At 36.7% G+C, this 18,648-nt stretch overlaps 1 protein-coding gene and 1 long non-coding RNA gene across 3 annotated transcripts; both read right to left on the bottom strand.

Annotated features, from left to right (window-relative positions):
- Positions 1-1,712: 1,712 nt before the first annotated feature.
- On the bottom strand, positions 1,713-6,729 carry LOC110055100 (uncharacterized). 2 transcript variants are annotated; one of them, XM_089273690.1, is made up of 3 exons: positions 6,637-6,729; positions 3,735-4,276; positions 1,713-1,968 (listed from the first exon to the last, which is right to left on the bottom strand). In XM_089273690.1, the coding sequence occupies exon 2, from the start codon at positions 4,263-4,265 to the stop codon at positions 3,762-3,764; it is 504 nt and encodes a 167-aa protein (XP_089129816.1). In that variant the 5' UTR covers positions 4,266-4,276; positions 6,637-6,729; the 3' UTR covers positions 1,713-1,968; positions 3,735-3,761. The 2 variants fall into 2 exon arrangements, with proteins under 2 accessions (XP_089129816.1, XP_089129815.1); XM_089273689.1 differs by having other exon boundaries at positions 3,739-4,276.
- A 2,882-nt stretch (positions 6,730-9,611) lies between these two features.
- LOC110055085 (uncharacterized) lies at positions 9,612-18,039 on the bottom strand. Its single transcript, XR_016201759.1, has 3 exons — positions 17,959-18,039; positions 10,598-10,815; positions 9,612-9,846 (listed from the first exon to the last, which is right to left on the bottom strand). It is a non-coding gene; the product is annotated as an uncharacterized LOC110055085 (long non-coding RNA).
- Between the last annotated feature and the right edge of the window lie 609 nt (positions 18,040-18,648).

Below are 18,648 nucleotides of genomic sequence, written 5' to 3'. Positions count from 1 at the left end.
TGTCGGTTGTTTTTTTGAAAGTTCAATTGCCGAATAAGATTTCAATTACCAAAATGTAAAATTGGAGATTCTTGTCATGATGGCTTTTTCCATACCAGTCCGTCTTATCGATGTACTATTCGAATCATAACTTAGTCCGTTGTCAGTGATACGTAATTGTACCAACTGAATGGTACAAATTGTATCAACACTAATAGCAGCAGTTGTACATCTTGGGCGAGGCTTATTAAGACTGAACTCTGGCGTTCAGATGACCTAACTCAATATAATGCAAGTAAAAACGTCAAGCCTTTTGAAGCTTACTGATAACAGTTCCTTTTCAAGTTGGACCCTAATGATGTTAAACCAAGTGTCTTGTTCAAGAAAGAAAATTGCTCAATTTAGTTTGGCAGCTAGCATCATCACGCTGTCTCCCCATGAGTAAATGAAATAAACTGAAAAAATATATTATTAATACCAGCACCTAAATACTCTATGCTATTACTGTGCATAAGTATAAACAGCAACCCGTTTCTGTCCAGAGAACAGATGCACTTTCAACAAGAAAAGACAAAAGTGCGCCTGTCTTAATCTTCTCTTGTTTTCAACCATTCATTATCAGTGAAGCTTCTTGCCATGCACATTCAGTTACCCGTCGAAGACGGTGGTTCAGGCAGTCGAAAGCTTGTAATTTTTTAATCGTTTCAGCCAGAGATCGTTTTTAAATTTTTACCATGTTTTATCCTGGCTGCGGCCCTTCCATATTTTCAAGACATAAAGATTTAAAAATCGGTTTCTTACCAAGGAGCGCACGCGTGACGGTGGTCTATTGGCGAATAATCAAATAGTAGAGAACCAATCAAAATCAAGGATTTCCATTGAGGATTTTATTTAGATGTAGCAAAGGAAGATATAACTTCTTCGGATTAAGCCCCGTATTATAGCTTCTTTTATAGTATACTCAGACGCTAATGTAGAAAGGTAGAACTCGTTTTATTTTCCTATCGTGAAAGAGAATTCTGACATGTACATAAACTTCAGACAACATCTTCTACGGTTGCAAGCGCTGACCTCACAATGCATTCTCAGCGTAGGAGATTTTTAATGTCATTATCTTACCAGAGATTTGAGCTTTTAATATTCCGTGTATTGTTCTCGTTTGGACAGATCCGCAACCATTCATCAGTTCCGCGTGCACGAGGAAAAACTGTATACGTTTACGGAGACGTGACTGAAATCAAATCTAAAAAATAGCCTGCGTATTGTCGCAGAAAAGTCGTGCGCGGGTAAACTATGGAACTAATGGGTTCACAAGTCGTGCGGAGAGCGTGCGATACAGACGAGCTGAACCGGATCTACCAAGTATGGTCTGTGTTATCTTCGCACGCCAGTCAAAATACCTAGCCATGTGTTTCGTGTACTTGAAGAAACTATTGTTGGTACACTTGTGTTTTGATGTGGGTTTTGTTTATTGGATTTTGTCGGATTATTTTCAGTTTTTTTGTATTATGGATGGTGACAGATGAATACCCCTAGCTAATTTCTGAATCTCTTTTCTTTTTTTGTTTTTTTGTTTTGTTGTTTATTACTTTTACAAAAGCAGTTATTAGGGAAGAGTATTTCTACTCGTCTTTTCCAGGTTTCTTTTATTTTGCCCTCTTGCATTGCCTCTCGTTACCAGTCCCACAACACCCCATCAGTTATCCCCTAAAGAAAACACACGCACCCAAGAGCAGTTTTTCATTAGAGTCAAAATGTATTTATAGATATTTATAAGTGCAACTAAAGTATTTTCAACACTTTCAACCTTAAAGCTAAGTTAAGATTAAATTTACAAAGAACAATTTACATTTTGCTTTTATTTTTGGAGCAAATTTCTAGTCTTGCTTATGTGATAATTTATTTTGTGGAGACGAATAGTCCGCGAGCAAAAATTCTATAGGATCATTTGAAGTAAAGTTTAGTCGGCCAAGTCAGTTGTCTTCATCTCTGTGGATCGTAAAAAAAAGTACAACTGATATGTTAATGACTCATGTACTACAATGTTTCGTTAATTTGTCACCATAACCTGCTACAGGGTTTGTTGTTATATAGCTGGCGTTTTTCCCGCTAGAGCGCACCCATTCTTTGGCTAGTTCATGGTCACATGACATCTAACAATGAAACTGTTTCCCGCCAAATGCCATGAGCGGGCAACATTGCGAAAACTATGACGTCAAACGGGAAACAGTTCATTTTTATCCGCGAATTGTTGACCGCTGTTGCACGTCATTTGTCAGTAAAGTGATTATTTGTTTTCCACCGGTTTGACCCATTTGTTTTGCTATATAACAAATCACTTAATGACTGGTCCCATGGTGAACAGTCATGAAGTGTTAGATGTCATATATACGTAAATACTACAAAGGAAAGGAAGGCTATTGCTATAGCAACCTAGTTGTCTGAACGTTAGCATCGAGAACTTAGCTCGCGGTAAATGACACCGGCCTTAAATTGGAGCTCGGCTTAACTTATTTCAGTAGCTTTCTGAGCGCGAAAAATAGACTTCAAAACGACATTAGAGCTATTGTCATGTTTAAATGTGGACAGGGAGCACATTCTGGATTGGTAAGATGAGAGTAAATAACAGAATGGAAACAACTTATAACTCTGTGTCTCCTGTTATAACTGTATGCATGACCTGCAAAACACTAGCGCTAAACACGTGTAGTCATAACAGGAGACAAAGAGTTACAGGTAAACTGCCCATCCTTCTCATTCATTTATTTGCTCTCATCCTACCCAACTAGATTGTAATTGCGAGTATTCAATTTTCAATTAAATTTCTTAGTTCAGGTCGTAAATTCAATTAAAAACTGAACAGTGAGTAGCCCGTTTAGACAACTCTCTTAAAACCCCTTGTTGCTTAATGGAGCATAAGGCTACCCCTGAGAATCTTATACTGAGAGGTTACTGAAAGACCAAGTAAGACGGGCAACATTTTCCTTTCAACTTGCCGCGCAACAATGTTGCATTGCAAGGTGAAGCCTTGTTGCCCGTATTATCATCTGTGTTGTAGGTTGTCGTGCAAAGTAGACAAGAATCCTGCCTTCTGCAACATGTTGCAACTTGCAAACTAGGTGGTAATACAAGTAACAAGTGCTTGTTAACTTGCAATGTAACATTGTTGCGCGACAACGTACAATGAAAATGGTGCCCGTATTACGTAACGTAGCTGGGATCTTCATTAAGCTCCCGAGGGGGGGGGGGGGGGGGGGGGAGGGTACTCCCTTATATGGCTGCATAGGTATGTGCGATCCCAAAGGGTATGGTTTTTCAGCTGTTTTGGTCATAAATAAGGTATCGCACTCTAGCCTTGATATGGGTATGTTTTAAGAAGCCACTTTTTCATCATTATCGAAAAGAAAATCAACAAAATCCCTTCACAAATTATGTAAACGGTAATTCAACATTGGTCTGAACTATGGAACTAATTATAACGAAGGTCTGAAACAGGGTTTTGATTTAAGGGTTGGTCATAAATAGCGTTTCGAATATTTGGCTAGGTCATAAATAGGGTAGGTCGCAGATTTTGTTTATAAATAGGGTAAGGGTTTTGGGAAGCGGGCCGCACACTCCCAACCGATTTTTCTGGGAGTACCCCCCCGGATTAAGCTAAACCTTACGTTCAGCAGTGAAACCAGGCATGGAATAACAACAAAAATCTAATCGTGCAATTTCAGATTCTTGAAAAAATATATCAATGTTATCCTTACCTACCTAAATACTGTTTGGCTATCTGCTTATCCAGTCATGCAGTGCCAAGCTAAGCAAGCTGGATCATTTTGTGGGTCAGCGTTCGCACGAGTGAGACGGAGCCTTTTCATGAGAGAGGGATCTTCAATGCTTCGTTTTCCGGTTCGGCAGTCACTTGTGAGGCAAGGCGTGTCACCGGCGGGAGGTTCTGGTGTAATGTTTGTCGGCATTTCAACTGCTGCCCGTCGTTTTCGTCTGCAATCCCACGAGAGGCATTCCTCTTCTTCAGTTACGCTGGACTTCTTGTTCGCGGACTCGGCGGCTCTGATAGCGTTCAGGAACTTTTTGCGTAGTATCAGGTCTCGTTTGCATTCCCAGGAAATGCATGGGTTCTCGTCGTCGTCTTTGACGAGATTGGATAATTCAAGTGCTCGTTTTCGAGCACAATCCCACGATAAACAAGGCTTTGTGTTTTCTTCTCCTAGCGGTGCTCCTGTTATACTCACCACCGCTATAGAAATCCCCAGAAAAACAAACGGCCAGGCTCCCATATTTTATCTCCCTACGAGAAAACAAAACAGAACTCAATTACTTTTACGCGCGAAGATTTCTATGTTAATCTATGTTAATGCCTACAAGAAGTACAGTCTGCCTTCAGACAGAACGGGTCGTGACCACCGTTACTCAAGTCGGTTTCCCATGCAACATGCACCTGGATGAGGTGCAGTTTACTGCAGATATATAAACACCCAGCATTTTCAGTATCACTGTGCCGATACCCATTTCAGCTCCTGATTGGAGACCTGGCTACATCTTTGAAAGCGACGTGCCAAAGAATTAAACACGACACTCCCGGCATGAGTTGAAATGTGACATGCTTTCAAACATTTCTTTGATCGCACCGTCCTCTGGAAAATAAAAGCCTTGATGCTCTTCTTGTTTATTTGGACAAACGCCTATTTCTTTTTCTCAAATCGTTTTTCAAACAGTGAAGAACTGATGGTGTTTAGTTGGAGTCGTTAATTATAATGAAGAAATACTAGTCAAGGCTGAATTGACCATTTGACGGCGAATGTTAGCAAGAGAAAAAACAGTGCTGGACACAGAATGATGAGAGAATCAGACTTTCTTAAGTGACCTTGATCTTTTCTAAAGCAGAATAGGACTACAGTAAAGCTGGCCGCGTCTGAGAGGAGGGAGAGATGGGGGTAGGGTGGGGGGCGGGGCTGGTGTTATGTGCGCAAGCTGCAAAGTGAAGAGATAAAGAGAAGATTGAATGTCGAGGTGAAGAACAAGTTCGAGGCGTTACGAGATATATATGAAAGCTAAGATCAAGAGGAAGAACTAACAGAATAAAATTATGGAGAAGTATAGAGAGGCCACAATGACTGGGAAAACAGCAAAGGAGACCAAGCCATGGATAAAGGACAAGACATGGAAAAAAATCAATAAAAGGAAAGAGAAAACTGAAAATGGAGAGCGCAAGAGTAGAGACAGAGCATCGAAAAGACGAGTATCATGGGAAAGCAAAACAGATAACATTTTAGAATAACCAGAAGAGACGTGGGAAAGAGAAAGAGAAAGGACTTGACGCGGAACAGACAGTGTCGGGTTGACACCCTGATGGTTTTATTTTCGCCTGCTGGCGTGATATACGAGAAATTTAAAATATAGGAAATTTTTATTTGTTTGCAAAATTGTATTTTACCTTATTGTAAGACTTTGAGAAATAATTAGCAAATATCTGGTGATTTCCGTTTGTTAATTATTGATTTTGTTTCTAATTTTATACGCTTTCAAATTAGTCATATACACAAAATGGCCTTCCTCGACCTTCCTTATGAAGTCGTTCACAGTACAACATTTCTAGGTCAGTGTCCGTCTCCTGCTGAAGCATGCGCGAATTAAATTTTCCTCATTGCAACAGCCCATCCCTCCATTTAGTGTTTTCCCTCTATTTATAACCATACGAACTGTGTAGCCAGACGAACACTCAGTTGTTTCCAGCCGTGATGTGACATCTTGCCCTCATATACTCTTAAAGCTCTGCATTAGGGACTCGATTGACGATCACCAACCAACACTCGAACAGTCAAAAAACTTCAAGTAGTTATAATAGTTTTTAGCCCTGTTTGCCGTTCACGGGTTAAATAACTTATCTTTTACGTAGTAGTACGTGCTAATCAACTTCCTTCATACAATGGCTGTTCGTCAAGCTAAGCGTGTTTACTTCTCGTCGAGCCATCTGCAAACGCTTCTATAGTATCTTTCCTTTTCAGTTTGGCCAACATATTCAGGCAATATGGATGAGGAAATTGCTAGTTATGGATGTCTTTTGATAGCTCTTTAACTTCTTTTGAGAGCCTTGCGCTAAAGTTTTTTTCAGGAAATTTAGTCATGGAGTTACTTAAATAACTTGGCGAAATTCTCAGCAGTAAATCGTTTTGTTGTCATTATTCTACTCACAAACCCTGATTGATTTCCGACGTTGGCTACGACAATTTTCCTAAGTAATTTCATTTGCGAACGTGATCAATGGATTAGAATGAAAGAAAAGCTTATTTATCTAAAAATATCTTCAAGATTAATCAAAATCAACATCTTGAGTGTATTTTCGGCTTTAAGAAAACCCTGTCTGAGATCACATCAATCTTTAAAAGTTTTCGGTACTTTTCACTACAAAACTGTTTTATATAGAGACCTACATACGACATTTTTACATTTTAACTTTGCCATCTTCACGACTCATTTTAGCGTCATAGTGTAAATTAATTAAAAGAGTTAAGGGACACTTTCATAAAACTTGATTTCATATAACAAATGTTGAAATGAGATGATACACAAATTCAAGTCAGTTAAATTCCAGTTTGAGTTAGCAAGCTAAAGTTCATTATGTTTAAATAAATTAAATTTCATACTTACTTTAATGCGCGGTCCAAGACAAACTGCAATGAGGTGAAACTAGCAGCCGCTGTATGCCAAAACGGGCAATAAAAATCGGTTCATTTTGACCTGGCTTTAAACAATTTTCCCGCATAGATTAGAGCAGCGGAAATGAATATCACTTCGTCATTGAAAGCGCTTTTATTATATTATTGCTTTTGAAGACGATACAAAATGGAGAAGCGCCTTGTTTTACCGGCAAATTACGTTAACTAAAATGAATCGACCAAAAGATGTGCTTTCATTGGTCGATAAATATAATTACGTGCTCAATACGGGTGCTGAGTAACTTAATGGAATATCGACAAAGGTGATTTCCTCCTAAGAAATCTCCAATAACCACCATAAGAGTTGTTTCAATTGTTGCGCCGTACTTATCTTGAGTGAAAACGTGTTTGAAGTTCCTAAACAGCCCGAGGCAAAACCGAAATGAACGAGAACATCTAGTACAGGAAATGAAATGATATAGACTTTGTTTACTAAAACGACACGCAGCTCAATTATTTTAAGGGAAACCACGCTACTGTGACATGTTCTCTCGAAAATTCGTTGATTACTGCTAATTGATTACAAATCTGTTACGGTTATGGTGTATTTGGTCAGTGCTTATGCTTCAACAAGCGTGATCTACGGTTAAACTGTTTTCACGAACATCGATCAGAAGTAATTACTCCGTTAGATTAGATTTTACATTTCCATCCGTTCAGCCTCTTTTGATTGGCTCTTCCTTAAACACTAAAATATTTACGTTGTTGACCTAGCACAAATTGTTGATCAAGGCGAAGTAAATCTGCAAAACACCATTTTGCAACTTACAAAAATATAGAACAGAAAGTAACACTCGCTAATCTAGATCTAGGACTTGTTAAAGTGAAACTGGAAAAAAATTCAACCAAAAATAGAGATTTCATTCGCCTTTTATCATTGCGTACTCAGTTTTATTAATAGTTAATCCAGAAATCGCAGCCATAAAACTGAGACAAAATTCAATAATACAATACAACTCTGATTCGTAAAATGTGTCAGAGACTTCGTCTAGTTGCTCAAAAAAAAACTTTCTGTGGCCTGTTCGGGGAATACTTACTTCATTTTGGATAGGCCGGCAAAAGCAAGTGTAATCAACAATAAAATCATTATACCCGAGAGATTTTTCTAATAGACAATCTGATCGTTCGCATACATTGTAAAATGTAACCATTTTTGATTTTCATTGATTGAAAGGGTAAAATCTCTAATTTAAAGACAGAACCTTGAAAAGAGGACATTTTTTTGCCAAATTTTGGGGAAATTTTAACGGGTCGTATACAAGAAACACTTCACAGCGAAACCATAATTCCATTTTTACAAAAGAGAAATCATTCAGATAAGACTCAGTTTTGCTGCAGGATTAAGAAAAGTGATAACGTTTGGATATTTTCAATTTAACAATGAACCTTGTAACATTTTAGGCTTGCATTACGCAAACAACTATACTATTAAATCGACGTGAGTGTCTTTATTTTAGTTACGTGATGCTGATACCATTTGAGGCAACCAGCAGATTCTTCTTTATGTTTTGGGTAGATAATCTGCGTGTGCCTTAACCCTCAAGAGAAAAACAAAATACATAATTAACAAACCCAAAGATTGCATGTCTAAAAACAAAAACAATACCGAGGCGGTGCATAGATGTGCGTGTTTGCAGCTCTGACTTGTACCGTAAATCTAGACAGGTTTAGGACCTATTGTTTTGTCAGTTATTTTACATCCCAGTTGAATGTCAAAGAAAACGTCTTTGTGAGAGAAAATTGCATTTAGCCAAGTAAATTAAGGTATGATAGACGGACAGTTAATTTCGTTTAGCGTTTCTCCACCTGTCCCTAGCGTTGTAAAATGGGAAGCGACCACATTTCCGCGCGCCGCCTACTAATGGCTTGTAATTTCAACACACAGTGCCCGAGGCGTGAAGCAAATGATCCAAGAAATTAACTACCTCGGAAATGACACCATTGACTGTGTGAACTTAATTTGTCAGTTTAGCAGCAATTCACTTCTAGTTTCGATAAGGAAGACGTTTAACGGCAATTGACTTCCAGTTTCGATACGGAAGACGATTCCAAAAATATCAAGGTTAACTAGGCGATACATGTGTTGTTTATAGAGATATTTACTGTCTATATTTTATTATTTTACGACGTGACTTTCCAGAATTGACGTTCAATATCTTGAGATGGTGTAACCAGATATGTGGATGTCCTCTTTGGGTTCAATCAAATATGATAAAGGAAGTTCTGAAAAGCAATTGATACACGGTATTTAACTGAAATTTCTTTCGTTTTTTTTTGCTAATTCTCTCCCTTCAATGTTTGTGATAAATAGGTCTTTCTTAGTGTTCATCCATAGAGATAATTAGTTTTCAGAGAAAACTAGTTTTTCTTTCCCCCTTATGAGAAAAAAAAGATAAGATTTTTACTCCCTAGAATGTAAGCAAAAGTTTTTGCTCTCTCCCTATTGGGCGGCACAAAATCATTGTAATGCTCTAGGGTTACTTTCTTAAACTTCGACGGTTTTTCTTTTTTCAATGCGTGCTTATTTTTTTCCTGGATTTTAACTTGTTATTCTATGAAGTGCGTTACCTAGCGAGCTACTTTACCAAATATGCTAATTTGTGAAAACAAAATAGGTGAGAAATTAAAACTGATACAAAACATTGAAAATTTCTATTCATTTTAATTTGTTAGATAATTAAGTAAAGTTATGAAATGACCAACAAATACTTATCGCTTCCTATAATGACAGTTACTGTTACCCTCAACCAAGCAATTCGTCAGCAGTAAAGTTACTGAAGTCTTGAAATCGGGCAAAACGAAAAAAAAAAAAAAAAAAACATAAACAAAAAAAAAACACCCAGGCGTTTTAAAGTCGTCATAGACTCTTGCCATGATCTTTCTTGGAAAATAATTTTAAAGGCAGACTTCTCGATTAAAGACAACGTTTATTGACCTTTATTACAACAAGCATCTCCCTCCTTGAAATAAAATTTAGTAGCATAGTGAACAGTTAGTATTTTCAATATACACTTATTCCCACTAGGTGGCAGTGATCTACTCTACAGAGTTAAATACGTGATAGTGAAGCCCGTGCAGGGAATATGGAGTTGTGGTCTCTCACTCAGTGTCATCATAGACGTCGTCGTCTGGAAAATCGAACCTGTTTTAAGATAGAGAATAACGCGTCAAGCTTTTTGTTAGCGAAGATAAGATCATTATCTAAATTTGACTGGATAGCCAATAAAAATTTAGACTTAGTTTTAGACATAAATTAGCAATGTAGACGTTCCAATGTCTTGTCTATTTCATAATTTTGATTTAGCATTTTTAGTCAATTTTTGATATTGTAAGTGCCTATTAAATATTGTAGCTAATTCTACTTTGTAACTTTTGATATGTATTTTTATCAAATGAATTATTATTATTATTATTAATGTGATAATGTAACGCACGCTGTGATTGGCTGTGTCGTTTTGCACGATGGCGTCTTTATTTAGCTTTATTTCACGACAAAAAGAGAAAACCTTGTTTGTACATTGTGAACAGTGTAAGCAGCCTTAATTTCCCGTCAGCAAGTATAAGAAACGAAAAACGGCTGCACGGCCTCTTTTCTAACCTTTCCTTTAGTTCTCAATCATTTTCATCGTTTCTGACAACGCCGAGCGAGGAAACGTTTAACTACTTTAGACAATCACACTTGGATCCGTCATTTTTTGACCATCACTTCTTCTCAACGGTCATAAAATTACCAGTAAGCAGAATTTGAAAGTAGATTCACGTAATATATCCAACACACGTGTGCAAAATTTTGCCGATAAACCGGAATTCTACACGACGTACTGAACAGCTTAAATTTTCGAGGATTTTCCAGCTGAGCAAGTGAAATGACCGATGCAAATTAAAATACTTACTCTCTGTGGGAATTCCTGAAGCGGTTGTAATAGTATTTTCCAGTCTTTCTCCGACCGCCGAACTTTCTGTTACCAAACTTGACGCCTGTAAGGATTTGACAGCCTGGACCGCACGCAGAACGCCGCTCACTACTCGAGATTGGTTCATCAAAGAGGGGTTTGGAGGAGGCCAGGAGCACAAGGCAGGCCAGGATACACAGCAGCAATAGTTTATTCATCTGTGAAGAACGTAAACAGTTGCGATATAGTTTTACGTGAATAGACCAAGAGTATTTTCCCCTCATGAAATACATCGCATTTGTTGCACTGTTTAAAGTGAGCTGATGGTTAGTCGGTCTTTGAAATACTTTACAATATCGCAAATAAAAGTGGATAAACAGATTTTGTAATGTTAGTTTCAAGAATTTAGTTTTGAATGAAACATTATCTTCTCGTTCATGATTCTCTTTATTCTTGACTTGAAAATACGTGTATATTAAATCATGTTTAAACTCTCTGTGAGCAGGTTTTAAAGCCGTCAATATATAAATGAATGAATGAATGAACGAACGAACCAATGAATGAATAAATAAATAAATAACTATTATACACACAAGATATAAAATAGAGCGGTTTTCAACTGAGTATCGTAAAACTAAAACCAAAGTAATCACAGTAGCCAATCACCAAGAACATGGACAATCCAGTGAGCCAATCAAAACTCGAGGTAACTACACGTAGCTGACGCAAAGCGCGGCAAAACGTCCATGTGAGAAAGAGTTGCGATTGGGTTTGGTTTTACTTCTGATTGGATGAAAAAGTGGCGCGAGTTTTTTTAAGCCAATCGTGTAGAAAACCGCTGTAAATGTAATACTTAAATAATTCGTACAGCTCGAATATAAGATCTTTTCTTCTGATTATAAGTAGAACGTCAAGTTCCTGTATGACTGCTGTTAAAGCTATAATTTTTTTTGGTTTGATTGAAAATTAGCTGAGAAATTAGCAAGTATTTGCAACGTGCCCAAACGTTCTATGTAATTGGGTCTTCATACATGCTCTGTAATTAAACAAATCATTCGTGTAGTTCGAATGTTAGAACTATCGATCTAAAATTTAGCAGACATTACCTCCGTATTATTTAATTTAAAAATAACTGTTTTGATTTTGGATTGAATGATTTTCAGCTGAGTTACATGTATTAAAAATGTCTTAAAACTTCTATACTCTCTACGACAACGGTTGAACGGTCGATGGTTGCATCATGTATTCGTGCGACACTACGACAGCTCAGTTGGTAGGACGCAGGAATGCAGTAGTTGTCTACCGTCTTGGGGTCACTGGTTCAACACCGGTACAATGAATTTTTGCTGAGGATGAACAGCGATTGGCTATATTGCTTTCCAAAACTTCGCCGTAGTTTTCTTGCAATTTCCTCAACGCGAGGACGCCATGTATGAAATAATCGTTTGAAAATTTATAAATGACGAAAGTTCCTCTGGAGGCTAAAGTGGACTGGTACTGATTATACTATTAAATGATGCACTATTAAACAAGTGAACTCATAAAAGGAAATCTCTCTCTCCTAAATTTGTGTTTGTCTGGCGCAGTATCCTAATTGTCGACAGGTCTTACTTCTCTTAACAGGAAATCTAATATACACAATTTTTCAATGTACAAACAAGATACTTATCCTATGCAGCCAGTCAGAAGCGGGATCGCTCATGCTGCCCATGTGAATGAAGTTTTAGATCTACCGACCACCCTCTAACCTACGCGTTCTGATGATCGCTTCGTGCGTGATCGTTCTATATTAAAAGTTTTATTTCAAGGCGTTATAAATATATTACTTCTGCTAGGGAAGAATATCTGTGATATGCCCAAAGTTTTCCAAGTTTGCTCAGTCTCAGTCAAGTTTGTGATCACATGTAATGATGATTAATGACACGTACACAGTTGTTCAATTAGAATCTCAGCGCAAATTGGGTTTGCTGAATGAGTACATAATCAACCCCAAAAACTGAGATGTTAAAAAAAAAAAAAAAAAACCCAGTCTGCATACGAGCCAAGTGGTCCATCAGGCCGGAGCTTATCCCGGTTTCTGTGGCATGAAGCGACTAGGAGTATTCTCCCCTGGATAGAATGCTGGCCCATCGCAGGGTTACCCCCAGCATTAAGTTCGCCGGTACCCATTTACACACCTGGGTGGAGAGAGGCACTGTGAGAGTAAAGTATCTTGCCCAAGAACACAACGCAATGTCCCGGTCAGGGCTCGAACCAAGATTGCTCTATCCGGAGACGAGCGCACTAATCATGTATACCTTCTATATTAAGACTGACTTTCATGACATTTTCTAGCTTTTTGGGCAAACGTTAAAGATGATTTCCAGTCCGTATTGCGCAGTCTCAGCACCATAATGTTTATAAATATTATAAGACTCACTCGATGGAATGCGAATCAATGTTATTCGTTACAAACCACATACCTTATCTTTAAAGCCTTTCAAATTCTTTTTTCAACAGCTTCATTGATTTTTACAGCTGCGAAGTTGTTTCATCAAGTGATATGAGAAAGAACGAAGCATAAAGTTTCGATCTCTTCGCATCCATAATGGCGATTGTTTTGAAACTTTGAATTTACTTCAGGTAAGTAGTTGCGAAATGTTTACATTTTGTGATGTCTTATATGAAACAGAGCAAAAAACGCAAACAAACTCCCGAGAGTGCGCAGTATACGGGCTGGAAATCATCTTTAAGACCAGTTAGCTGACTAAACCCTACTGAAGTAACGATGAAGAAACATAGAACCATTTTTTTTTTTTTTATAGTTATTCCCTTCCTCCCCTCGAAGAGAAACAAGAAATAGATAAAAGAAAACAAGCAAATCACTGCAAGTATGTTTTTTTTGTGCGGTTGCCCCCTAGATAAATAAATATGAAATAGTTAAATATAAATAAAAAAACAAATAAATAAATACATAAACAAATAAATAAAAATAAATAAATAAATAAATAAATAAATAAACACTGATAAATAGATAAATTGCTTGATGTTAACTCAAAAGTCAGGGACTGAAAGTATATCACAACAATCCTCAATTGATTCTGAAATTTTAATGTATTCCTATCTTTTGGTTTGTTGAATACAAAATGCATTGAATTAGACCACATAAGTGTAGTATGTAATAAATGTCTAGTATTTATAACCAACATCAAGGTTTGAAAAGTAAGATTTTACTTTAATTGTAAAGACAACTAATTGATTTGTTTTAGAGAATAATGGCTGCCCGGAGTTTCTATTTGGCTTTTCTGGTAATTTCTGCGAGGAAAATTACCGTGCGTCGAGCTAAAGCAAATATCAGACTAAATTAAATGTTAATTACGTAACCATGTGTTCAAGCTGATAACAAGAACTCTATTTTACAGAAAGAGGGAAAAAGAAATGTTCATTAGAAATCTATAACCCAAGTTAATAGATTTTATCAACAAGGGATTGCGGAAATGGCACTGTGATTCAAGCCATAGTTTCTTTCTTCAAATCGTCACGATAAATCTACATCTCACAGATAGTTTGAATACACCTATTCTACGCTTATGAATTAGATAAGTGATAACAGGAAAGCTACTGTTAAGAGAGACATGCGCGTAAATCATTTCCGTAAAAGAGGAAGCTTTTTAAACATGTTATTTTCGTTAGCGAATAACACTGTAATAGTACTGTCTGATAACACACGAATAAAACTCCAGATGTGAGCCGTTTTGATCTTCTGTTCTTTGTCCTCACTTCAGCCTTTCTATCATCTGCCTCGTGTACCTTAATAGCCTTTAAATTTCCAATTCCACTAAAAGATATGTCTGGTAAACTTGCCCACCACTTATGATAGTTATTTCTCTTATATCAAATCACGACTATCTTAATTTACTTATTTAATTTGTGCAGAAGTGAACGGAATTTATCCTTAATTCAGTCTTTTCATCCCGACAATTAGGAGAATTGCCGAAGAAAACTTGAGTGCCAAGTACCCCGCTTGGCCAGTAAGAGACAAAGAAAATCCGCGTTAAACGCAGCTTTAATATACGCAAAAAATTCCCCATGATCGTTTTTCGAATATTACAGGACTTTGAAAATAAATATATCAAGAGACACAAACCTTTGTTTGCCGCAGATTTACAGATCTTCCAGGTCTTGGTCACGTTCTTGTCTTAATGAAGGTGCGTTGCTAAAGCTTCAGGTACAATTTAAGTATTATTTCAGACGCCTGTAATACCGCCCATCCATTATTTAACAGGATACCGCGGTTAGAAACCTTATAACAAAGGTATAATAAGTCTTTTTTAGATAAAAGAAATTTGCCCAATTACTACATGTTATCCTATGGCTAATTGTCTCGCGGGCTATTAAGGGTTGCATATCAAGCAAATAAGCTAATGACTACTTATCATTTGAAAATCGCTTAAGATCTACTCATGTTTAATTTGATTGCATTGTAGGGTGCTTTCTCGATAAAACAACAAGGCAACTAAGTGATAAGGCATTAATTCTGGTAAATTCGCGATTTAGACTGTGTTTACATTGCGGCGTAGAGTGAACACTCATAGTAAAGTATTTATGGACGGTCGTGAGAAATAAGTTTCAAGATGTTTACCCTGGGGATATAACGTTATTTCTCGCTGAAACAGACCTGTTAAGCTGTTTGGTTTGAACTAAAATGCTCTTCCTATACGTTTGTCGCAACCTTGAAACATATCTGTGACGCACTTTTCGCTAAAACGATATTTAGCTGATTGTAAAAACTGTTATCACCACGTATGCACACAGCAATGAACCTTTTTACGAAAGACACGCAGATTTGATAAAGTCTCGTTTCAAATATGATAACAATTGTTTTCTCTTTGTTTTAATCCTTTCCAATGACTACAACATTACAAACCAATTCTAGTGTATATGATGGGCATATGTTGTGTCATACAATTTTTCTCATCTGTCCCAGTATCAGTACGTATACAGATTTGTGTGCAATTTGCGTGATTCACCTCACTTGTACATTGGGTCAATGTCTCATTATCATCATCTGCCGAATATCATGTCGGTCAATGCTATCACGAGCAATATATCTTTAATTCAGAAGGAATCTAGTGGCTGCACACGAGTCGAGATATCTTTTGATCTACAGTTTATAATAAGACAGATACTGATGACAAAAAGATTGCTACGGTACTCAGTGTGACAGTCGCATTTCTGGCAAAACGTCTACTGATAAAATATATTTGCTCCGATTTGTCGTGGGTGAAGAATGATAAAGGTTGTCTCCGTGCCTTTGTTTTAAACTAAGCGAATAAACAAAAAGTAAACATCACAATGGCGACTGAGACACTGTGCGATGACGTCATCCTAGCTGTCGCACCCCGCCAAGTGCCAATATTAATCAACATTTTCATTTTCGGTTCAAAATATAGGAAAAAAAAATTAGTAAACCAAATTTTTCGTCTCCTGAGCTAATGAATATGTATGATATCGATTCAACAAATAATTTATAGCTCTTTTCATATATTTATAATTCAATGATCAATTACCTTCAAACTTCAATAATTACTTTTCAAAAACTGAGAATATACACAACTACAATAAGCGATCAGCTTCAAGAATACTTTTTTTTTTACTAATGAAACACTAATGTAAGGATTCAAAATACATATTGACCCACACAGCACTAATCATGAAAACCAGTCTTGCGTAAAGTAGAAGCGTAGAATATGATATACTGGCAGAGAGTTAACAAAGAAAACACAATTCTACAAAATCACTAGACTTATAAGAAATATATCTTAACATCAAACTTCCAAATAAAAACCGTGTTATGCGCTTAAGTTAGCCATCACTTAACATTGCATTTGATATATTGTTAATTCTTTTGACGAAGGATCTTCTTTGTAAAGCCTAGTAGGGGTTGTTAAGATCTCCTGTCCTCATCTATACTGCTATGTAAACAATTTATATGTATACTGTAATGGGTGCAATAAATTAGATTTGAACTATAAAGAGCCACGCCAGCAAGAAAAGTAATTTATCATTTTGCAGCACATGGTGTACGTACAACAACGCTTAATCTTCCTTTATTTAATAAACTATATGTTTCTACCTTTTTTCGTAACCAGTGAAATGATGAAACAAAACTGGATGTTTCTGTGGTTATGTCAACAATAAAAAATACTCTTCCTGTCGGTGGTGTTTGGTCTATCTCAGTTCAATATTCGAAAGAGAATGTGTGTCGACTCGAATCACTTTTTCTAACAATACATATCATGCATGCTAAACTTAACCCCTAGTAATGAACTTCTCGAAGAAGTTAGGATTGCACAATTTTTTTTTGGCAAAACCCATAATTACTTACATTGTACTTACTCTACGTACAATACGACACAAAAATATTTTACCCTACTACAGTATTTACACTATTTTCCATGCGATTCTTTCATTACAAGGATATGGTTACACTTACGCTATAAAACAATACCACAACTTGCACTACTAAAATTGCACAACTTAGCTCTGAAAAGTAAACGGTCTCAACCAAAATTAAGTAGCTGCCGGCTTGGTGAGAGGTACAAGCCTGAGTAAAGGTCTCGAACTTCCAAATTCATTTTAACTCCTCGTTAACTCTACACAGTTGTACAGACATAAGACATAGTAGTGGAATCTTCACCATGCCCACCACAAAGGCGCGCATTCATTCGATTTCAGTCACAGAAACATTATTGTGTTCAGCGCGCTTTTAGTACTTTGCTCCTTATCCAAGAAAACTTTGGTCTCTTTTAATTTTAGACCACCTTGAGATATCAGTTTAACAGCCTTACTGTCTTGACGTTTTCTTATTAACCAGTGCTTCCTCTCGCATTTGTGCAAAATTTACAATTTTAATATGACATGAAATATTCTCGGTACTTTCAAAATTCTGGAGTACGCTCTTGAATTGTAACTTCTTCGAGAAGTTTCTATGCTGATTAAAAGCTCTTGAATTTTAATTGAAACACTCTTACTCATCAGTTACTTTTATGACAATTCATTGATCTTCTTGGAGGACATTTCTCGTTTCGCAAAAAATGACCTTCAAGCAGTTTAGTTCTGTTTTGTCCTTAGTAACGGATCAATCATTTTTGCCCCATTTTACTCAACTTTTCATGGATTTTCTTTTACTTAACATGGGCGAGCGTCTATCGAATCTAGAATTTCTGTAATTTATATTCGGAATAATAATAGGCGTTGTCAACAAACTGTTTGACATTTTTAGGTTTTTCGGCTTCAACGGCAAAAATGAATTTCATGAAAGTTTGTGTTAACCATTAACTAGTACTATGTCAATCTATATACAGAATTAAGAAGTTTACCTTTCTTTTCTGAGAGAATTCTAAACCGGGATTAGCAAAGTATTTGAGGCTAACAAACGGTGAGATGTTCTCCTGGTTGGTTTGCTCCAGGCCAGTCTAGTGCAACATCATTTGGTAACACACTGCTTTGCTTTTAACCTAACCATTGTTTAGCGGGGTGCTTTCAAAACCAAATAGGATTTTACCAAAAATGGACGTTGTAAATTTGTTAAATTAGGTTTAAATATAGCTTACGTAAATAACAGAAACTGATTCCCCTAACAGCTGTAAACATATGGAAGAGTTTGCTATTTTATTCTCGTCTGAAACTGCAAAAATTTGAAATATCAAATAAAAAGCATTTTTATTGTAAGTTTTATCATTTCTTGTATCTGTCAGTCGGAAAAAACTAAAAATTGAAGAGCAAATTTGAGTTTTTTGGGCACAGCAAAACAAATACAGACATTTGTTTTAGAATTTTATATTGGATCTTTTTGAAAGAGACTCCAGCAGGGTTTAGAAAAGAAATTTCGGTGGGTAATCGAATTAATGCCCCATCAGACAAATGAGTTAGCTATTTCTTTTTTCTGCAAATATATTTTTTAATAGATCAGTCTTCGCTCCGTGTTTTACTTTTATCAGACTGAGAAAAAAAATTAATATAAACATCTTTCTGGACTTCACAGACTGCTGTTGAATTAATACTCGAGT

This window comes from Orbicella faveolata, unplaced genomic scaffold (assembly GCF_042242905.1).
Source record: "Orbicella faveolata isolate gen_17 unplaced genomic scaffold, um_ofav_v1 contig_35, whole genome shotgun sequence".
Classification (NCBI taxonomy): Eukaryota; Metazoa; Cnidaria; class Anthozoa; order Scleractinia; family Merulinidae; genus Orbicella; species Orbicella faveolata.
This window is presented reverse-complemented; position numbering and strand designations above follow the sequence as displayed.

What these genes read in the sequence shown, in the direction of transcription:
- LOC110055100 (XM_089273690.1), bottom strand. Translation starts at nt 4,265, where the DNA reads ATGGGAGCCTGGCCGTTTGTTTTTCTGGGGATTTCTATAGCGGTGGTG.